The sequence below is a fragment of the Polypterus senegalus genome, chromosome 12 (genome assembly GCF_016835505.1).
Source record: "Polypterus senegalus isolate Bchr_013 chromosome 12, ASM1683550v1, whole genome shotgun sequence".
Taxonomy (NCBI): Eukaryota; Metazoa; Chordata; class Cladistia; order Polypteriformes; family Polypteridae; genus Polypterus; species Polypterus senegalus.
Genome location: NC_053165.1, coordinates 25,391,216 through 25,415,769, shown reverse-complemented (window position 1 = coordinate 25,415,769; position 24,554 = coordinate 25,391,216). Strand labels below are relative to the sequence as shown.

Here is a 24,554-nt window from a genome sequence, read left to right as displayed (position 1 = left end):
CATTTTCCCCGCCCGCCCCATTGAGTCGTTCCCATCACAGCTTTACTTCTTCTCTGCTCTCTTCTACCCCCCACCAATTGAGAAGCAGACCACTTTTACATGTACATTATCATTTTTCAGCAATCAAGGTGGGTGCAGCAATGTGCTGCCTCAGTGCATGCTCCCAACCAAACAGGGTGACAGCAATAAAGAAGAACACAAACATGAGAGCAAGGCGGCTTTTAAAAATACAATTTATACATAAAGCAAAACATCAGAGCACTTTAGACTTCTGGCAGCTCCAGCCACAACTGGCAGTGAAATCCTTCAGGCACCAGTGTGTAACCAACACTTCTGATGACACATTGGGCCATTTTTCCCCAATTTGCAGAATGGCTCTAAATTATTAGATCCACACATTAAAAACATTAAATTGACAACATACTTTTAATTATACAATTACAATTTTACTGGAAATTCAATTGTCCAGTTACTTGTGCCCATCTGTAATTCGCTGATTTATCTCTTTCCTCCACACACACACACAGTGCTTAAAAAAAAAAAAAGTATTCACCCCCTTGGAAGCTTTCACATTTTATTTTTATAAAACATTGAATACTGAAGCATAATTTGTTTTTTCCGGATTCTGAGTTACACAAGTGACATGAAGAAACCTTCTTTTCTAAGCACAGTTTATTCTGGACATTGTAGAAACATTTAGGGTCATTCAACAATAAACAAAACAGAAAAGAAAACCTAATAAAGCTTCAATAACATTCAACTCCATTTCTGTCCTCCCTAATTAAATAAAACCCAAATGCGTCTTCTCCAGACTCGCTCTCCTTGAGACGGGTGGGGACACAGGGTCTGTCAGAATTATGTTTGTAATAAAAGTGAAAGCACAGCTTTGTCCTGTACCTGCTTCTTTAGATATACAGATAGAAAGATAGATGGATAGAGAGATACATATGCTTTATTTGTACTCAAAGGGATATTTGAACTGTAGCTCAAACAAGTTTGAAATATATATATATATATATTCATGGCATTCGTAGTCTGAATCACAATCTGACTGTATGCATAGTTACCTACCAGGTAACGCTTGTGGCTGGTTTGCGAGCCTGCAAATATCTGCCATGGTGCCCTCTACATACTGTCAAATAAACGAACCACACGCCGTGGCGCAACGCAAGAGGCTTTGCCTCTAGCGCTGACGTCCGAGGTTCGATCCCCCGAGAGGGGGTGCAGTGAGTATGTACACCTGATGAGCCCAGAATTGGGGCGAAACACGTGTCGTGTACTCTTTGCATTATTTGACAGTAAAACTATTCAACCATATTTATTTATATTTATATATATATATATATATATATATATATATATACATACATATATATATATATATATATATATATATATATATATATATATATATATATACATATATATATATATAGATAGATAGATAGATAGATATATATAGAAGCGAAAGTCTGTGATACAGTTTGCATATTTGCAGCTGGAGATCCACAAAGGGAGAAAATGAATCACGCGTCATAAAGTAGTTTTTATTCCTGAGCTTTCAGCTCCTGCCAGGAGCCATCACCAGAGGATAATGCTTAGACATACAAGAATCAAAGGCAATATATAGCAAAATAAGACAAGGGGGAGTAGGTGAGTGTGTAGGGGCAATGAGGTGGGGTTAGGAGGGTGTTGGATGTAAAGTTTTATTTATTATGAGAATGTTCTTCTTCTTAAGTTTGTAAATGCTGGGTTTGTGTCCAAATGTCTGTTAATGGCGTTTTCGTTTGATAGCCAAGATTCAGCCAGCATTCTGGCACTTTTAGTACTGGCCCTAAATCTTACTTGTACACTGTCCCAATTAAATGTATGTCTGGTTGAATTTGTGTGCATATAAATCAGTGATTGTGAGTCCTTCCTTCTGACGGCGTTTTGATGCTCCTGTATACGTGATGCAATTCTTTTTGAAGTTTTTCCCATGTATATTGCTGGGCCACAGAAAAAGTGCCAGAGAGCTGGCTGAATCTTGGCTATCAAACAAAAATGCCATTAACAGACATTTGGACATGAACTCAGCATATGCAAACTTAAGAAGAAGAACATCCTCATAATAAATAAAACTTTACGTCCAACACCCTCCCAACCCCACCTCATTCCCCCCACACACACACACACACTCACCTACTCCAAGTCTTATTTTACTATATATTGCCTTTGATTCTTGTATGTCTAAGCATTATCCTCTGATGACGGCTACTTTATGATATGTGATTCATTCTCTCCCTTTGTGGACCTCCAACTACAAATATATACAGTATATATATGTTTTTTACACAAAGTTTAAGATAATTAGAGCACCAAAGCAGGAGTCAGGAGTACATCAGTTAAAACGATTGTCGTTTTTTATTAAATAACAACGTTTAATCCATTCATGTTAATCGTGGAGCTGAAGAGTGCCGACATGTTGCATGTTAATGAGCTACACAAGTATGAATGCCACTGCACTGTGTGTATTTAACAGTACTACTATTACAACTTTAAATGGACAAGAATGAGCTGAAAAACAAGACAGATTCAGTGCAGGCTGGAGCAGACAACACGTTTATGAAAAAGTACAGATAAAACAAGCTATTCATTGAAAATTGACATGACCACTTTACATTGCTACAAAAAAAAAAAAAAAAAAAAGTCAATAGCTACGCTAATGTGAAAAAGTCAGTCAGGTCTCTGAGTTTTACAATTAGGTAAATCTCACCTCAAGGGACACACACCACATAACTGTTGAACTGTAGGATGTGGTGAGGACTAAATAATTGCTATGGTTTCATACTTAGAACAAAACAAGTTCATGGGAGCACTTTTTCTTTCTTTTTCCCCTGACTGCACTTACACTAATATTTCTACTGTACGTCAGACTCAGGCAGTAACCTAATCAGCCTTTTTAGTATCAGACAACTAGTTCCATGAATACCAAGCACTCCGGCTGTGACATTTCCTGTCATATGGTTAGGCTAATATGATCTTCTAGCTCAAGCGTATTGTCAGGTCTTACCCCTACTTTAGCTTTTATACTTGAGTGGCCACAAAAGACAAGTAAGTTCAACAGAACCCATTCTTGATGATCGTGGAGTTGCACAGAAGGGATGTGTTGCATGTTGGTCTGATACGCAAGTAAGGATTTTGCTGTACTATGATTAATACTACAGTACTTGTATGACTAGTGACAGCAGCACTGCACCAATTCCTACATAACACTGTTTGTGTGTGATATATACACTCGGAACAGAACAGAGTGGTTTATTTCAAACCCAGATTCATGCATCTTGATTTCTGTCAGTTCACCGACTGCACTTTGACCATTTGACTCTTTCATTACTTCTTCCTGGAACAGCCTAGCAACTGCATCACTTAGCAAAATGAAACTCTAACTTGGTATCTTGTCATACAAATAGAGTAAGTTATAAAGAGGAAGTGGCATAAATGGAAATGAGCTGTTTTCTTCATTTCCATAGCCATCTGGACTCTTCCCAAAACTTGTCTTGTGCCAGGTACATTTACATTTCTTTGACGGTAATTATTGTAAACCAGTTCACGGTGAGATCTTGTGAAATCTTTCAGCACCCTAGGGTGACGCAGCGGTTTTCATCGTTTCACTGTTCTGAGTATGAATCCCACACGTAGCTGTAGTTTGTGTCAAAGCTGCCTGTTCTCCCTGTCAATGCCTTCAGGGTACTCCAAACTTCCTACCACACTCCCAAAATGACACTCATGTTGGTTACATGTCAGTTCAAAATTAGTCCTGTACGAATGTGAAAGACAGAACCTTATCTCCCTTCACCCCACCAATCCATGGGATTTTGCATTTAGGAGGCAAGGAAAGAAGGCAGTATGTTTGTAACTGATTTTTGGATAACAGTTTATGACTTTTGCACACTTCTTTTTTCTAGTCCGGTTTTGGTTTTTGACCCCTGCATGATCAAAAACCTTTCTTTGTCTCTCTCCCTTTTACAACATTTCCTGGTCTACTTAGTCAGCTTTCTATTTCTACAGCCATGACACATTCAAACATACATCTTTAAAGTAACAATATATGTAGTAAATCTATATATTTTCTCATTTTTAAATTCATTATTTTATTGTGACTCACTCTTAGCGTATTTAATTTGTGTTCAGCCAATTACCAAATTCTCATGTCTGAATTGTACCAAAACATGTAAGATCTTGACTTTGTGTTTATGTGTCAAAGCACCACTATCTCTCCATATTTGTGCTCGTTACCCTGGGCTACAAATCCTAGCATCATGTGTGCCTTTTAAAGTGCCCACAATCAAGGCCTAACAAAGGACAGAAATTCTGAGAAGGGGAAGTATATTTATGATGACCACACCTTTGTGTCTGGGTGGCATGGTGGTGCAGTGGTAGGAGACCAGGGATCATATCCCAGATCCTCACTGCATGTAGTTTGTTAACTCCATGTGCTCCAGTTTCCATATAAAGACACAATGGTTAGGTCAGTTAGTGATCCTAAATTGGCCATAGTGTATGGGGGAGTGTGTGTGTGTTCGCCCAGCAATGGACTGGCACCCTATCCAGTGTTTGTTCCTGCCTTGTGCCCTATGCTAGCTGGGATAGGCTCCAGCAGATACCCATGACCCTTTTCAGGGCTGAACGGATTAGAAACTGACTGACTGACTGCTGTGCCTGGACACATTACCTCCTCTTTGTAGCATTCTTCAAATTTGCGCGAGAATTGGCAAGAAGAGTTTAATTTTCTAGGCAAGCCAAAAATTTCTTGCAGTGGACCTGTTGTGCTGCTAAGCTTTGCTTTTAATTTTCTCAAGCCTTTGCTACAGATGTTACAGGGGAAGCAGCTCAGCGTGTAAAACACCAGGCCACTGTTGAAAAGTAAGAAGCATCCGGTGAGGCTTTGTCTGATAACAGATGGGCATCTCTGTCTTGATGCAGGACATAATAAACAACCCTCCTGCTGAAGAACTTTCAGTCGTCACCCTCATTGAAAATAGGCAAAAGCAGAAAGTGTGATGGGAGCTGGTTATTCTGAACTGAGCTGATGTACAGGCAGTAAAATCAAACAATGGCTTACCTTCGGTCTTTGTTGCCAGACACCAGCAGATTTGGAGGACTGTCCTTCAAGTTGACACAAGTAAAATCTCCACTGGATGACCCCAAGGATACAACTGCCTGGCCAGTCTCCCAGCTGTACACGTCAATCTTTCTCCCAGGAGAGGAACAAGGCAAGGAAAAAAAAAAAAAAAAAAAAAAAGGAGGAATCAATCCAGGGTGCGTGTCTGTGTCTGTGTATACTACATTGACCAGCTTTGTCTTAAAGCACAGAACTATGCAACAATACAATGCAAGTAAATCACATTTTTAACCTTTGCTACTGTATCACAATATTTCTGATTTACGCCCTAATTTTCTTATTACTTACAGATGTATTAGAAGATTCTCCATATAAAAATTTGCTGAAAATTCACTATTAATTTTGGCCATGTTCACACCACTAAGTTTTGATTCAAAATGGAGCCTTTAACACAAAGTCTAACACCCTGGACATGCTATTATCGTTGGATGCAAAAAAATCATTTGATATGGTTGAATGGAACTACCTCTTTAGTACACTGGAGAAATTTGGGTTTGGCCCGAACATTTGTCCATGGATCAAACTACTGTATACCAGTCCAGAAGCTTCAGTTTGTATTAACAACATTAATTAAGACTACTTTAAACTAGAATGTGGTACCAGACAAGGATGCCCCTTGTCACCACTGCTATTTGCAATCTCCATTGAGCCACTGGCAGTTCACTGTCGAAATGCTTATGTGATAAAGGGGATTATCAGAGAAGGACTGGAACTGAAAATTTCTCTATATGCAGTATGATATGGTACTGTATATATCAGATCCACAAAATACTGTGCCTGCAGTCTTAACAGCACTAACAGAATTTCAAAAGATTTCTGGTCTCAGAATTAATTTGAATAAAAGTGTGCTCTTTCCAGTGAACTCTCAAGCATACAATATTAGATTGGACACCTTCACTTTTATCATCGCAGATCAGTTTAAATAACTAGGGGTAAACATCACAAGTAAATAAAGCTCTTTATCAACAAAATGTTGCTGTCTGCATGGAAAAACTTAAGCAAGACTTGCATACATGGTCTACCCTTCATCTCACTCTAGCTGGAAGAATTAACGTTATTAAGATGAATATCCTTCCTAAGCTTCTCTTTTTATTTCAAAACATTCCACTATATATCAATAAATCATTTTTTAAGAAATTAGATTCAACCATAACCTCATTTATTTGGAATTCAAAACATCCACGTTTCCAAAGGGCGATCCAACAAAGACCCAAGACGGAAGGTGGCATGGCTCTACCTAACTTTCAGTTTTATTACTGGGCAGCAAACATACAAGCTATAAAAACCTGGACATTGACAAAAATGGATTAACCCACACAGGCCTGGTCCGCAATAGAAATAAAATCCTGCAACATTTCTTTATAGGCTATTCCTTGCTTTGTACCCCAGTAAATACAAGTTATTGCAAATATACTAACAACCCAATTGTGCTTCACTCACTCAGAATATGGAACCAATGCAGGAAGTACTTTAAGATAGATAAGCTTTTATTTGTGGCACCTCTGCACGATAACCAACTTTTTCCACCCTCTCAAACGTACACAGTTTTTAATGTCTGGAATACATTCGGGATTAAATCACTTAGAGATCTGTACACAGACAACGTCTTTGCATCCTCCAAACAATTACACTCAAAATGTAATTTTCCAGCAACACATTTCTTTCACTATCTTCAAATCAGAAACTTTGTTAAACAAAACCTGCCCAATTTTCCTTACCTTCCACCTAAAATACTTATCAGTCTTGAGAACTCAGACAGCATTTCTGTAATATATAAAACCTTTTAACAGTCCCTCTCTTTCAAAGATCCAAGAGTACAGTGGGAAAAGGATCTCTCACTTAACATCTCAGAAAAGGAGTGGAAAGCAGCAATGCCCAAAATTCACTTGAACTCCATATGTGCAAAGCATAGAACTCAAAATTATATATTAAGCGCATCTCTCTCATTTAAAATTGTCCAAAATGTTTCCAGGCCATGATCCAACCTGCGAACGCTGCAATCAAGTTCCAGCCTCACTGGGTCACATGTTTTGGGCCTGCACCAAATTGACATCATTCTGGACCCAAATCTTTAAATTCCTTTCAGACAGCCTGGGTGTCACAATCCCTCCTAATCCACTCACAGCTGTGTCTGGTGTTCTTCCAGATGGGCTTAAAGTGGAGGAGGACAAACAAACTGTAATCGCCTTTACTACACTATTGGCACATAGACTTCTCTTGCTCAACTGGAAGAATCCTAACTCTCCTATTCTAAGTCAGTGGGTAACTGATGTTATATATTATCTAAAATTGAAAACAAAAAATCTAATTTTCGCTTAGAGGATCTGTACAAAGCTTTTTCAAAACCTGGCAGGATCTAATCAGTAACATTTTAACATAAGCATTTAAATTGTGGAAGCAGGTTCTCTCCCATCTTTTACTCCATTCATCTATATTAATTTATCTATTTACTTACTTTTACTAGCTTAAAGTTTTACTCTGCTGGCCTAGCTCTCTTTTTCAAGGGTGGGGGTTGATTTGTTTCGAACCTATTTTTTGTTAATAAAATCAATAAAATCAAAAAGTGTAGCATTATAATACCAAGAGAATGTATGTGTAAAGTGCCAGGACCAAGTACGGAAAGAGAAAAAAAAAAACAACCACAGTACACCTAACAGTTAAATAAACTAATAAAACAGAACAGCAGGTGCTGCATACTTGCGAGTACAGATAACTTCAAAAAGTGGTAGCATGCTGGTAAAATTGGCACTCCACAGAGCAAACCAATGAAGTTCCATCCCACTTAAACCATGGTAAAGGTAAAAATAAGAGTGACCGAACCCATCACTTATGGAGCCTGACAGCAGGGGGCATGCCTAGCTTTAGCTGTTATTGCAGTTAATCGAAGAGCAGGGACAGGAAACGAGTTCCCATGGAGTTTTGTGTCGATCGTACATGTATCTCAGAATGTATAACGGCAGGAAGCGGGGCACTAGGCTTTTAAAAAATTAGGGACTAGACACCTAAGATCAGCGGCTTAAGCCCCAGTAAGCCCAACCCTAACTATGCTACTGCCTGACATCTGCTTCATTGCCTAGTTTGACAGAGAATGATTCAATTTTCATGGAGAAACTCTTGAAAGGTGGTGGAAGAACAGTTGTACACAAGTAAAAAGGGCAGAGTGCTTTCAAGCATGGCCTCATAATAACAAAACCACCCTGATCCTCTTTCAGGATTAGAATATTACAGATAATCAAGGTGTACAATTTTACTACCGTTATGTGGACTCATTAAAAATGCAGATGCTTAAGACGTTCAAAAACCATTTGCATAGCCTGAGGGTCTCTCAAATGTTTAAAGTAATTCTCCACTCAAAAATGATTATTTTTTTTAATATATTAAACCACAGCAAACAATACAAGAATATCTGTGTGAAAAAAAAATCATTCCTACATAAATGAGAGATTTCAGTCTTTGATTTTAACAAATTGATAAGCCTTTTTGAAAATATGTTTTCACTTTGTCAGTATGGTTTGCTGAGTGTAGACTGATGGTCAAAAACTGCAAATTTATCCCTTTAAAGATAAATCTACAAATCTAAGTGTCACAAAAGTGAAGGGCTCTCAATACTTCGTGAGTCCACTTTGAGTACTGCACTTTGCCACTCTTCTTGTACTTTTGCAATCTTGCCTCTTAAACTAGCTTTAAAATGAAACATTCATTTTTTTTTCTATAATCAATAACAATCAAAACTACTTTAGAAATTAACAAAGGCAAATTTTGTTCCAGCACAGCATCCAGCAGCATTTCTTTTTTGCAGATGCACCAAAACCAAGTTTGTGTAGAGACAGGCAGCTGCATGCAAGATTTTTGTGAGTAGGATGCGGCAGTTGGGGAGATAGGACTATCAGCAGCGTTGATTAAATCTGTCGGTCTTAATCAGCAGTTAAAGAACATTTTCCTGTTTGCAATGTTTTTCTCACTGTACACATCAGGCCAGTCCCATAGCATTTTAATTAATGCAAATGTCTAGTTAAAGCAGATGTCCAGACTAAAATTTCACAAAGCACACAAGACAGCTTCTCTCATGCCAGCCTCTCATGTGTCTCCACAGAAACAAATTGGACTTGCCAAAGTTTCCATCAAGAAATAACAGGTGAACAAAACAAGACGGGGGACCATTCAGAAGCTCTTGAAAACCCAAAGCAGGAAAGCACAGACCACACTGAATAATTCATATTCAGTAATAAGAGAAAGAGAGAGAGAGAGGAAAAAAGGCCCAGCTTACATTCTGTATGATGCAAGTTTTGAAAATCTGCCAGATGTTACATCTCTCTCATCAAGGCCAGACTTGCCTAATTGTGTGCTACATAACCAGTGCCAAGTCCCAAAGAGCAGAGTTACACAGCATGGCAACTGGTCATTACAACTGCTCGCCATGTTGCCTTATTAGAGTGAAGCCAGACCAATCAACACACAGCAGGCGGAAGAACTTGATGAGTTTGTATGACATCCTCATAAATAAAATAAAACCACCTCTTCTCTTTCAGCTGCTATTTCTCTTTGTTTATAAAGATTGGGGGCTGAGGGGCTTGCAGCTGTAGGCTAACTAGCCAGTCACACTCAAGTACTGCATGGACTGCTACAGTGAGCAATTTAATATTTTTTAACAACACAAAGCTGTAAAGATAAATTAACTGCATAAAACAAAGACCATAATGAATTAATCTAACCACAAATTTTCTTAACCACTTACCCAGTTCAGGGTTACAGGGAGCCAGAGCCAACCCTGAAAGCAGCAAATGCTAGGTAGCAACCATAATTTGTTAGTCACCTGTGGATATGACCTGTATTCAAACATATGACGCAGCATTAACATCACAGTGGGTTTCTGGTCAGTCTCACAGGATGGTAGAATGTGCTTGGCAATATGGGAAGACCTCAGAGTAGAGGCACTGCTTTTGGTGATTACCAAGAGCCTGCTGTTGTGGTTTGGGCATCTAGTGAGGGTGTCCCCTGGTTGTAAAAGGCATGGCCCAAATGCAGAAGACCCATGGACGATTTACGGACATGCTGGAAGTATAGTACTGAATCTTTTTAGAATGTCTGGGGGGAACTAGGAATTCCCCAGAAGAAGATGGAGAGTGACACAGATACTTGGATGGCCTAGTCTGTTGTGTGTGGCGTGTTGCCATCCTGACCCTAACAGGACAACTGGATAAAAACACACTGCATTAACAGTTCCTCAATATACATGGGGAGGTTAAGGGGTTTTAAGCCTAAAACTGTACTAAAATATGTGACATTTCTAGCATTTGTGAGTTATAGTTTACGCGTCTTGTTTTAGAACCAAATCAACACAAAATTTATCATTTATCATGCTGTGATAAAATTTCTAATGCTGTGTTCACAAGCTCTCAGTCTGTTCAGAGCTCCGAGTTGTGACATTTCCCCTTCCCACATTAGTGCATTTATGTGGGTTTCCTGTCAGACTATTTAGAGAAACGCGAGGTCACTGTTGATTTGTTACTTGGTAAGCAAAAAAAAAAAAAGAAATTAAAGATACAGTAAACAACATTCTACATAGAAAATAAGAACACAATAAATGTGTATGACTTTGCTACAAATGAAGTTAGACCACAAAATAGCATTTCTGACTACACAGGTTATGCATTTTACTGTATACAATTGACTAAGGTGAAAGGTCAGCATTACCTTGCAACTTGGAAAATTCAAGTAGTTTTGTTTTTTTCCCCAAAATTGTCTGACTTGAGGCTCCAAGTTCATAGTGCATTCACATGAAATTTACGACTTGGAAACCTATATTTACCGTTTAGCCGATAGCATGTGAACGCAGCATAAAACTAGATAATAATGCACCCTTAGAAGTTCAATGGGCACCAAAATCAAGAGATGGAATGCAGAATTCCATTATGACAGAACATCTCTTGAAGATGACTCACACTCGGACTGCCATTAAATATTACGGCAGAGTACAATGCTTTCACAGTGAAGGCAATCTTAGATTGGCAGGTGACAATTTGAGTAGTGGACACTTTGATGTTTATGAATGTTTCAACTCTCAAAAGCTGGATGCGAAGTTATCGATGAAACCGGTTGTATGCTGACAACCCTTGACAGATGCCGAATGTCACTTCAACACAACAAGTCCTGCAAATACTAATGTAATTAAAACAAACCATGAAACTCAAACCGATTATGACAGCAGCAATCCAAGCTGTGAGATTTGAGACAAGATTACTGTTCACATGGCCAACTGTACATTGCATGCTCAAGAGTAAGCTCAGCGCACAGCTTGGTCATATTACAACCGGAGGGCCGAACTGACAATGTGGTATACAAAGAGATCCTTAACAAATAATTATTGGTATATTTTCCCTCAGTTTAAAAAGGTTTACTTTTCTTCTTAATAAAAATGTTAAGGCAGTACTTCGCTGCTGCGAAGCGCGGGTATTTTGCTAGTAATGAATAATCTAGTAGTGACTGTATGAGATAAAAACTGCTATAGGGATTAGTTATGGGTCAGCAGAAATCATCTCTCATGAACAATTAAACAGGAGCTAGCTCTGTGCATGTTTGCTGCCCAGAATGTGGACTCCCGAAATGAAGCACCACCAGATCCAAAGTTCCAAGCAGCTAATGAATTTGGATGAGGAGAAATTTAGGGAGCATTTCATAACTGGGCAGGAGGTTTGGTTTCATGCGCGACTCAAACAAGTTTAAGCAAAAAGAGAACAATCGAAGTATGGAGATTGTCCAACACTGAAGAAGGTCAAGGTCTAATCCTGTGCTAGCAATGATTATGCATAAAATTTATGATGATGAGGGTGAAGTCCATATTGATTACATTTCTCAGAAGGTCCACACAAGTGATCAATCCTATTAAGATTTACTCTGGCATGTGCGATAGTCAACCAGGGTAAAGCAGAGAGGAAAGCTGTTGACTTCTGCTTTATGACAATACCCTCTATCACACTGCTCGAATTGCAAAGCCTGCTCTAGGAAACCACTGATTCAAAAAAGATACCACAGTGACCTTCTTCTTCAACCCCAACTCCGTGTACTACCATCTGCTGCTCAATCTAAAAGGGCTGCTTCTGTGATATGTTCTATATCAATGGCAAATAAGTCAAGCAAGCTATAGAAAAAGCAAGAAAAAACATGAATTACTTTAGTAGAATAGAAACTCTTTGTGTTATGATAAATGGACCAGCACTTAAAGGGATTATGTTATGTTATAGACTAGCTTGGTGTAGACTTCTGAAATTTGTATGTTAATGGAATACCAAAATCCACCAGCCCAGGGTGAAATACAATTATCACTAACTAATTCTGGATCAGTATACTCAAGCTAGTAAAGATGTCACAGATTTTGTAAGGTAGGCAATGTTCAAATGTACACTGTGGCTTCCTCGTTGCCTTTTGACTGAGAAAAGCTCATGAGAATACCTATAACTCAGTCAATATCCAAACTGGACAAAATACACCGTCTCTGGATTTCTGTCAGCATCTCGTACTAACAGACTTTTATTTCCAATTTTTTCTGGTACTCTTGACACTTTATACAGAACAAGGTAGGCTCCCATTTATTGACATACACAACTAAATAGAAACTTCTTACTTGCATACTAAGTTAAGGCTCCATCATACTACATTTTTCTATCGATTTTGGGTCTCTGACTTAATTTACATTATCGTAGTTAGTTGAAGGCAGTTGATATCCACTCCTGGGAAAGCCAGTCATGTGATCTGATATACCCAGTGTGCATCTTGCCATTAAGTCATAGGGACGGCATCTCTACGTGCAAGACCTGACAACCAATAGGCGTTCACCCAGAAGTACAATGCATACAGTGAAGGCATGAGGAATTGGGCCATGCAAACAGATTACAGCTTCATCAGTCTGATGCCTTGCATTTATCATATCGTGACAAAAGGGAAAAAAGGAAAAGAGATTGAGATTACATCTGACATTGCTACACCAAGAAAGTCTTAGTATAGCACCACCACTGCCAGGCAGCACATTAACAAAGTGTCAGCATGTAGCGAGCCTGCAATATTTGGGAACTTTGAAACTGTGCTGGAAAGTCATCATGTAGTCCTCCAATTTGATATACCCTATGATTCTTAGTCTTGCAATCCAACATCTTGATGAGATCAGCAACGGTAGTTGTCTAGTTTGACATCTCTTCTGACTAAAAGTGGTATAATATGCTGCACGCTTTACTGATACAGCCAGGGAAACAAACAAAAGAAAGTTTAAGAACAGTTTAGACTTAACAGGACATCTACAGTATAGTAACAAATATATGCTGTACATGAAGTATAAATAAGAAGCATAATTCAAATCTTGATGAAAAGCTCAAATTAACAACCCGATGACGAACATTGAATTTTATCCTGTCTTGTGTGTTACATGTCTGTTTCTAAGTTAAAGTGAGTATTTCATGTTTCTCAGCTAAAAGTATTTTTGTCATAAGCCTCCCTTCCTTTAGAGCCATTTGATAAAAGTTCCCCTGTCTTTATTAACCCATTTGATTGTCTCCAAGTACAAGATAAATAATTAAAACAGAATATATTCTGAATATTCTAGGAGTTGTATTTCCTATGTGATGAGCACTGATCCTCCGGGTACCAAAGCTTTGATCTTTGTGTCAAACATCTGCGCCTTGTTAGTCTGCTCAGGATGAGCTGCACTCACAAACAGATACAAGATGGATTATTAATGCCTCATTCTACCTCCAAATCACAATCCTCAATAGAAAACAGCAACTCCCTGACACTTGCCTCACTAAGGCAAATTCTAAAAAAAGCTTTACTGTCCCTTCAAGAATTAATCATATTCTGTAATAATATGTTGTGAGTAATTTAACCGTTGTCCTGCTTTAACTAACAGAGCTCTTCGGGAGATGAAGCCATCACAAACTTTCCTCCTACACATTGGCTTCACTGCCAGCCCCACTCTCTCCATCCACATAACTAATCAGAAAATGAGTAAACGACGTCATGCCACTTGTGGAGAACTGCCAGCCCATTGTCTGATGCTGGGAGCAGCCATCTGCTCCTGTTCAGCTACATCCAGCTGATCAGATGCCATACACAAGCTCACTCAAAGGTGTCTTACAGTGAGGTGGGCTCCCTGCCCTAATAATATCAACTGGAAAAATAAAAAAGCTCAGCGGTGGTGGTAGCATGGGGGGTTGGGAGTGAGGAAGGAAAAAGCTTTTCCTTTCTTGGCTGCTTTTCATGTGTCATAGCAGAGAAGAGGTGTTTTTCTTTAGCAAAATGTCATTTTAAATTCTCTGTTGAGGTTCTTAAACTTGGCTTAAATACGTATTGTTCTGCCAGTGTACTCTCATTTATTATACATAGGCCTTAACTCAATTAAAATATGATGTAACAAATTGTTAATTAAGACACAAAACAGCCATAGACTTGACATTCAATTTACCAATCAATTTGTACACAGGACTTGTTACAAAGATCACCACTTTTGTGCAATTCTGACCATGGGCAAAAGGAACATAGCTCAGAGACTGACAGTGTGGGTATCGCTAAAATGAATGTGGACAGGACAAACTGGGTGTATGCAATTTGTGGGAGAAAGTTTGAAAGTCAATTCTCTTGTAGTGTTTCTGACGTCCTATGCTAAGATGGGATAGCCTGTCAGAAGAACAACCACATCAGTAGAACTCCATCATTAAGGTATATATGGTAGAGTGCCTAGATTGAAGCCACTCTTGCCGAATCACATTTCAAGGATTCCGGGAGAATAAGGGAAGAGATTCTCAGTCTGACTGACCAAAAATTGAACTTGTTAGGCAGAACTCCAAGCACTATTTCTGGTCTGAAGGGTACCAGGATCAGTTGGTGAAATAAAAAGCCTAAAAATTACCAAATACATCCACTTTGAATCAGCAAAGGTTTCAATGTAGCCTCCTTAGCATTAGACCCAAGCGTTACTCAGGCTGCAAAAATGATGCTAAAATCATTAGCCCCAAGTGTCACTCGGTCAAACTGTACAGATGCGTCTTGCGTAAACGTTAGAAGCGAGAATCACTCGGGCTGTAAAAGTGCTGTCAGTGCTGCCATTCCTTGGAGAAATTATGTTTAAGTATAGGTTTTCACTAATTATGAAATATTTGCACCTTACCAACAATGAAGACTTTGATGAGAATACCCATCCAGCACCCAAAATGAAGAAAACTTGAGAGACTTACCAGATTGCAGTAAAATATCAGAGCATTTATATTCCGGACAGCAATGTCAGCATCGCTGAAAGTCTCATGGTTTATAAGGACAAACAGTCATGGATAAAGTACATCGTGTCAAAAACAGCAAGATTTGGCATAAAGCTTTGCAAGCTTTGTGAATCTAAAATGGGATACATTTGAAATTTGCTTATGTACACAGGGAAAGGGACAATGTTTGATCAAAAATACAATTAGTACAGTGTTGTTATGTCATCGGCGTTGACTTTGATAGATGCTCTGCTGGATCAAAGTTACTGTGTAACCATGGACAATTTTTATACTTCGCCAGAGCTATTTGACATCTTGCTGCAAAGAAAGAATGATGGTATACGGAACAGTGCATCTCAACCATCGTGGCATGCCTGAAGACTTTGGCAGAGCTAAATTACAGCAAGGTGCGCTAGTAGTTTGGCAAAAGGGTAAAGTGCTTGTGCTGAAATGGAAGGACAAGAAAGATGTCTTATTGGCACTGTACATAATGCAGCTCCACTTACTGTACAGGCAAAAGGCAAGAAGCAGGTTACGAAGCCTTGTGCTGTGGTCAACTACAATAGTACGATGGGCGGTGTAAATCAAAAATTCACTTTCTATCCCATTATCAGAGGTGGGTAGTAACGAGTTACATTTACTCCATTACATTTACTTGAGTAACTTTTTGAAAAAAAAATGGTACTTCTGAGTGTACTGTAGTTTTACTGCACCATACTTTTAACTTTTACTTGGGTACATTTGTGAAGAAGAAATGCTACTCTTACTCTGCTACATTGGGCAACACTCGAATGGTTACTTTTTTTTCCCATTAGATACGCTGTATTTTTGCCAGAGAGAAGCCGCCAGTGGATGTACTGCATGGCTGCTTCACCAGTCCGACGTAGCAACAATAATCACAAGACTCTGTTTCACCCAATCAGATGTAGCAATGATAATCACAAGGCTCCGTTTCACAAATCAGACGTAGCCATGCAGTCACATGACCACATGCAAACTGAGGCGGCATAGCGGCACAAACTCCTCACAGACAGCGGACAGGGAAAGCAAGAATAAATGAAAAATGAGAGCCAACTCCTGCTGAAGCTTGACCATCACTTTACTGAGTGAAGAACAAGCATGTTTTAACCAAACATGCACAGACAGTCATTGTAAAGTGAGACTTCTTGTACATGCAGAAGCTGCCTTGTTCTAATGTTATTTTCTATCAGCTGTGCTATTTGGAGGGCAAGTGAATATGCAGTATTATACTGTCGCTGTACAGTATATCTTGCCACTGTTCAAACATACATCTTACCTACTGTAGGTATTCGCTTCAAGATCTTTGTTGTGAAAAACTGAGATTTGAAACTTTGTGTTATTTGTGCATCTTTATTTTTTAAAGATGTTATTTATTTTTACTCATTTTTTATTTTATTATTTGGAAATAGCAGAATTTGCACATTATTATATGTTTTTGTCTGTCTTATTACAACATTACTAAAAAATAAATCATTTATTATGATCAAACGGTTACTCAGTACTTGAGTAGTCATTTCACCAAATACTTTTTTTACTCTTGAGTAATATTATTTAGCAGTAACGCTACTCTTACTTGAGTACAATTTTTGGCTACTCTGCCCACCTCTGCCCATTATTCAGAGGCAATAAAAATACTACAAAAACATATTTCATCATCTGGTGGAACAATGCATTTGGAAAGTATTCATGTTATACAAAAAAAAGCTGGCAAAACTGTATCTCATGCAAACTTTACATGCCAGCTTGTAGAACAAGTAATTGCCGTACATTCACCATCCAAACTACTGCTAAAGAAACGTGGTCATCCCAGCACATCACGGGTCAATCCAGAGCATCTTATTGGTAGACATTTTATTGATTATATACCTCTAACAGGAAAAAAAAACGGAATCCAACTCACACCTGTGCAGTGTGGTGTTCAAAAACTAATAAATCTGGAAAGAAAATCCAAAAAACACACAATTACTGTCCCGACTGTGACGTTGGATTGTGTCTTTCATTGTTCTTTAATATTTACCACACAAAGGATTAATTTTGAGATTATATACTGTTTTGTCATCATTAGTAGTATTATTATTACTGCAATTATTGTTTTTGTTATTACTGTTCATTTCATATTTTTATTCATCATTACTATTATTTGTATCATTATAATACCTTTGAGATTTAATAAAAATGTAATTAAAAAAATATATATATATAATTTTTGGAATAAAATGCAATGCTAAGAAGGTTAATAAAACATGCGTTCCAAGTTTAGGGGGAACCCTTGTGATTATGAAAGGAAATTAGAAATAATTATTTTAATCACAGATTTCTTGAGGTTAGAATACATTTCATGTTTGCTTGTCTGCTCAAAGCCTCCGTCGTTGGTTGAGTTATGGCAACCTCAACAAGCCAAGCTAAATTCTGGTTATTATCCTGCTTTTGCTTCAGCAATTCTTTTTCTTTAGGGGTTATGTTCTGCTATGACTTGTAATAACAGGCGGTTAAATAGGCGATGCATGGGCAGGGCACACAGATGCCGCAGCACTTGGAGAGTGCTGTGGCTCTGTCACTAGAAAGGAATCAGGGAGAAAATGCAGATGGGCTGCCTTAGTCCTTGGGTGAGTAGAATGAGGCAAAGTTGGTTAGTGTTCATAAGTGAACAAAGGGCGAAAGCAGCTGGAGTGTGTGTTACTACCGATTGGGCAGCGCAGTAGGAGTGTCCACTGAAGAAACCAGAAAGTCCTTTTTAGGACCAACTCGCCAGCAATTGGCAAAATGTGGCTAATTCCTGTTCTCCATCTTTCATACCCCCTCCCAGTTCGTTACAATATTTTCTCTCACTGAAGCACAGAAGTGCATCATCCATCCAAAGAAAGCAAGGAATATCTTTGATATATAATGAAGTAAGCTTTAATATAGTGAAAGAATATAAACAATCTTAAATGTGACTTTTTCAGTTATTATTGCCTGGTTGTCTAAGCATAGAAACAGTGATTCAGATCTGGGCCTAAACACTCAATGTCAATAATAGCACTTGGTGAAGGCTTTCTGAGGCGAAGGATGCCTGCCACAGAGGAAGATGAACAGCAGAATAAAGTGCAGTCAGTCTCTTTCTGAGAGGGATGAATGTCACAACAATGTCTTGCTTTGTGGTTTATTCATGCTTATAATTACATAGGTACACTGTTTTGCAAAATGCATGTAACTTCAAGATATTAATCAATATTCCATAACATTTTTAGGTTGAAAAATAGATGTATTCCATAAGTTTTCAGTCTTTGCTACCTTTTACCACCTTTATAAAAGTACGGGCTAGTTACTTTTTACAAGCTGTTGTCACCCATGTGCAAACAGGAGGACGTTATATGGACCAAGCAAAGGTAATTCCACACCAGGCCAGGGGGTAACGGGGTGCACTAAACCTTCTCCTGTTATTTCTGCAGACCAGCCGCGGAAAAACCTATCTGATTCAGAGCAGATGACATCACTTCCAGTTCCGGCGCCCAGAAGAATATCACTTCCGGCACACAATCTGACATCAGAGGAACATCACTTCTGGTTCCCTTACGTCACTTCCTGTCTAATCCCTTAAAGCCACCATCTTTGCAAACCCTAAGCAGTTCTATTTTGGACTCCGTACTGATAACATCTCTGTGCTATTTAAAAGCCTTTTGCAGCCAGGAATAATATACGGGTGGCTGCCCCAAACCTTTTTAAGTGTGTTGAGTCTATTCCTTTTACACTTAAAATATGCTTCACTTTAGAACACAATTTCATGCAGCAAATTAATATTTCAAGAATGTAAAGAAATAATTTCAACTTAAAAAATACAAAACTTTTCCTTTAAATTCACAAACTCATAAGCTGATCTGGTCATACCATATGATCATATTTATATTAATTAATGCTGAAAAATCCATTGAATTGAGAGAATGACCAATTCACTTTATAATTTGTACAAGGAACTGCTTTGAAATTAAGGTTCAGTATTTTAGCCAGTGTAGTTAGAAGATAGAGACACCTTTTATTTGTCTGGAATTAAAAATAATTTTCATAAGGTACCAACCTTGTTTCCCATATTCATTGCCCACCCAAAGCTCTTCACACCCACAGCAGCCTGTGAGGAGGAGGTGTCAAGGCAGGTTATTGGGTGACTGTACACACAGTGAAGGATGCTGGGGTCTTTGCCAGGCTCTAGGAGATAGACTGTGTCAGAGGCAGCAACAACAGCCAGTGTCCGTGGACGCACTCCTGGAATGATTTGAGCAAAGTCCACCTGTAAAGGAAGAACTGGATGAACCACTGCTTGCCTTACGGTTTTCCATCTTACTGTAGTTTATTTGATAAAAGTACATTCAACCCCATTATAGGTGGACTAATCAAAGTAAATTAAGAATATGCAAAATAACCCACAAACACTGTTCCAGAACAACATTTAAAAATCCTTCTGTTTAAACTAAAAGCCATCATAGTTAGAAAAGTACATACAAACTGGGACAGGCGACTCGCCATAATCAGACTCCCCAAAGTTGTCAACCTTTACCTTTTACTTACGTAAACCCAATCTGCCAGTTCAGAAAGTATACCATCTCCTTCCACAGAAAACGTAAAGGAGGAATCTGGCTTGGGACAGTGTGCCAGGACATTTTCAGTCTAAAATGCAAGTCTTTAATAATGTGGAAGGAGAACCCACACAGGCACAGGGAAATAATGCAAACACCACACAGACAAAAACTGAATGAGGGATTCAAACCCTAGTGTGCTAAATCTGTGAGGAGGCACCAACTAATGTGATGCTCCAAGATCATCAAAGCAAAAACTACACTTTGAGACATGGAAAAATAATGATCAAATTAGTGTCTGCTCCTTTGCTGAGCTAAGCTTGTGTTAGAGTGATTGCTCATGGAAGCCTGTATCTCCTTCCAGGATAGGTTCTGGCCATAAAGGATCTGGAATTTGACAAAACTGGTAATGAAAATGAAGGAAAAGATGGAATCCATTGTAGCAACACAGTGGGTAAAAGTGCTGAATGGGAGTGTAGAATCCTAACATACATAGATAGACAGATAGACAGAACTTTGTCTCAGGGGGAAACTTGGCTTTTTACAGATTACTGTCTACATGAACATCATTGATGTGTTTCAGTGAATTTTCTCTGGCTAGTCATTCTGCATCCCAAATATACATCTCAGGCTTACACTGAAATGCCTGGTTAAAATGTGGCTGGGCCTTTTAATGGACTATATAGGCTTTGGCCTCTGGCAACCTGGAACTTGACTAAGCAGGACTGACAATGGATGGATAGAATTCATATTAAATGTCTTACTTTCATTCAATAAAAAAACTCATTAGGGGGTACGTTATCACTTTATGTACACATTTTGTAAAAAAGGATTTGAAAATCAACCTTTATTCCATATGTAAAGATGTGCTGTACTTAGGTCTCTTGTTTGTTTGAACACATTGTATTTCTCACTGCTGAGTTTCCACAGCCCAAACAAAAACCTATATGGAGAGTGGCAAAGGTTCACTTCATTGCTTACAGAGTACACATTATATTGCTATGCTTTTGTTTGCCCATTCCTTCATCATTTGAGCATTTGGAAGAGTGGTGCAAGATACCAGTGACAGATCAACAATGGAAAAGCAGGTCATGTTTGTGTTTCCTTAGTTAGTCTGGAACATAAACAATGACTGAATTGGCTTGTCAGACAGACAGACAGACATAAAAATGCTGCAATGGATCATCAGTGCACTCTCTCTTTGCCTATGTCTGTTTAAGATAACATCACCACTCCAAAAAGCAGATAAGTCTGGCAAATCAATCAATTTGTATTTTTATAAAAACTCTCATGATGAATATCATAACAAAGCACATTACACGAACATTCATTCAGTTATTTTCTTTTTTAAAAAACCAACTAATTACACTACAGAACATGTTCCAACAACATCAAGTATCAACCCAAATGTTATATCACACGGCACTAACTCATACTGGTGTGGTTTTTAGTGCCCATTCAACCTAATATGCTGATCTTTGGGAGAGGTTTCAAAGAGATACATATTCTACTTGAAGTGCAGGTGACTTCATGGAGAGCACTGATGTGTGCTAAAGGCGAAAATATATGCCTGGAACATTAATCATTTCAAGTCTGATTATTCATAACTAATTGTATGTTTTACCACACTGCTTCAACTCAAAAGAGATAACCAATGACCTTTTACCATTTAAAAGACAAGCAAACTTTATATACAGCATCTGATTTAGTGCATAAGCCTGTAATTACATCTACCTGCCAGCATCAGCATGGTGAAGCATGGTTTCCAATCTCCTTTCAATTCATAATTACCACAGAGACATCTGCTTGCCCGGAGTCTACTCACCAACTTCTCCAGCTCAAACTGGGCTGTTGTCTGCCAGTAGCCCTGCTCATCTGGCTGTTCCACTCGCACCTGCTTACCAGAGGCAGAGGCTACAGTGGTCCCCTCAGCCCCCAAAGCCAAAGCCTGCACCCGCTGCAGGTGCTGATAATGGTGGATGGGTTCCCGGCCAGCTTCAATGCTCCAGACATCTATGATGCCTGCAGACAGAGTAAAGGGACAATAGCCACAAGTTCACAAATATAAAAGCACAATTCAGGAAATTCTGCATGAGTCATGCTGAATAGTTCAAAGGTAAAACAAATTTGCATAATCAGCTCAGTGAAATAATAAAAATACATAAAACACTAAACAGTAATCAAAAGTTTACAGCATTTTAAGGGTTTATAATAAGTACTAGCTCTCACCTAGAATGGGATTCTGCCTTAACTCCGGTGCTCACTTCCACCGTAAATAGAACGACCGGGTATGAAAAACAATGGATGGTCAGGTGGTCTGCAGTATAATAAAGACCAACAGCTTTCCCAAATGATGCATGGTTGATGCGGCACACTAAACACCACAATTTTGTTTGTACCACTAGGTATGCAACATGTCAGTCACCAGACAGCCTTCTTTGCTTTCTTTTTAGATCCTGCCCTTATATGCTATGTAGTCAGGGTCACAAAGTGTTAGCCAGTTATCAAAAAACAAAGCAATTCAGAAAATATGCTTTAACACATTCCAATGGCAAAATACACTAAATTGCTGAGAAAAACTTGAGGGGGTCCAATCAAATAAAAACAGGCACAAATGGCACATTTAAATTTAAAAGCAGGCGACAAACACAGCAGAGTGAAATTGTAAGACTTTAATCCCCTTTACAGGGTTGATAGGTGTAAAATGCCCTGTAAGTGACATTGAATCCTGAGGAAGAAGCAGAACTGTACTCAGAGCCTGAAGTATGTCATATTTGCACAATGATAGTCTCTTTGCTCTTCGACATATGGCTTGTTTATTCTAGTCATAGCTATGGGATTATTAAAAAGACACATGGTTTTCTGCTTTGTTACCTGGCAAGGCAATTAGTCTTTACAAATTCTTAAGCAATTCTTTTACAAATTCCACAACCTTAGAATTGGGCGTGATGATTCTAATCCTAATCTTTAAATTTCAAGTTGATGATATTTTGTAGTTACCATGTGAATAAGACTGGAAAGCTTTATTAGGCTGAAAGGTCTGTCTTTGTCAGAATTTTTTTCTTATGTTCTAATCATTTGCAAAGAGCAGACATACAACCATCATATTTATTAAAAAATAAAACAAATAAGTTTAATCTCTAAGCCCTGGCTGTTTCTAGACATACAGCAGTCAACAGTGAGGCACTGTTATCATAAATAAAGTTTTTTTCTTCTCTTTTTCTTGTAATTATTGTATGGGGATGATTGTTGTTTGTTATAATTTTCATTGAACTTCTGCAAAAAGCTACATTTCCCCTTGGAAAAAAGGGATATCCATCTATCCTGTTCATAATACTTAGCAGCAACAGAGCGAAGAGCACACTTATGACAGAACTTTTCACTAATTTCTTTTAAGCAGATTCAAATTTATCTTATGTAAGCTAACTCAGCTGATACTGTATAAATATGGGTACTGAAAGGCATGTCAAGGATACGTTTGCACTCGCTCTCACAAGACATCATAGGAAACACGGCAAATGTCTTAAGTCTGCAAAACATGCACACAGGAATGGTAAACTTCAAAAATCCCTCTATTGGGGATCAAACATCTGATAGCACTCCTCTAAAGCCAGGCGAGAATCCACTTTGCTCCTCTTGGACCTGAGGTTCAACTACTGGGAGTAGTCTCTGTTCTTGTAACTTTTTTTCCTCAGGGTGGATGAGTAAAGTATATGTAAATGAAACACACCACTTTGTTCCCTTTTCAGAGCAGGGTCACGATCTCAGTCTTGAAACATTGCTCTGTCACTTCTGCCTAGGTCACATCTAGTCACAAACTGTGACCACTATTCAGCATTTTAAACAGACCTCAGCAATTAAAATGAACCAACACCCAACTGCAAAACAAAGATTCCCATGAGGTAAGTATAATCCATAGATTAGAAGTTCTTCCACCTCTACACACTGTACCCAGTCAAGGGCAAATACTCCTCAACTCTCAATAAAAACATTGTGACCAAAATCCCACCCATCCTTACCAAGGCCATCAATTTACCAGAACCGGTTTAAAGTAACCTGACAGCCCTTCTTCTTTCTTTTTAAAATACATGTCAGCCAGTTCAGCACAACATTTTTGAATATGAATTTGGTCTTCCTTCTTTTCACATCATCACAAAACAAGACCAAATCATTTTCAGTATTGGCTTACAGTGTCACTGCTGTCACATGTACCTTCTTACTTGTTTGTGCTATTCACCATGCAACATGTCACCACTCTCTGATGCTACTGTCAGAGAGAGTATGACTACCTTACCCCAAAACATTTAGTCTTTCTCACATGGAAAATCTCAGGACACAGTTTACAATATTATTTCCTTAGTGTATTGGAGTAAATGTATAAAAACGTATATACTGTTAAATACACTGTAAGTAAAACAACTTTCTATGAACTAGGATTACATTCATGAAGCACTGGAAAGCTTGGACAATAAGAACTTTATAAATACATTTTAAATGCTGTTAAACTATTATTTCACTCCCCAGAATGCTAAATTAGTCCTAGTTGATCAAAGTTTACAACAGGAAAGTGTAAAATAA

The 24,554-nt window shown here is 38.5% G+C and overlaps 1 protein-coding gene across 1 annotated transcript in view; it reads right to left on the bottom strand.

The window, feature by feature from the left end:
* Nucleotides 1-24,554, bottom strand: part of fbxw8 (F-box and WD repeat domain containing 8) — a 68,019-nt gene that overhangs the window by 3,273 nt on the left and 40,192 nt on the right. Inside the window, exons 6-8 of the mRNA XM_039770963.1 lie at nt 21,802-21,998; nt 19,481-19,690; nt 5,105-5,232 (exon numbers count right to left, since the gene is read on the bottom strand). Coding sequence (XP_039626897.1) covers nt 5,105-5,232; nt 19,481-19,690; nt 21,802-21,998 — 535 coding nt within the window. The remainder of the gene's footprint in view (nt 1-5,104; nt 5,233-19,480; nt 19,691-21,801; nt 21,999-24,554) is intronic.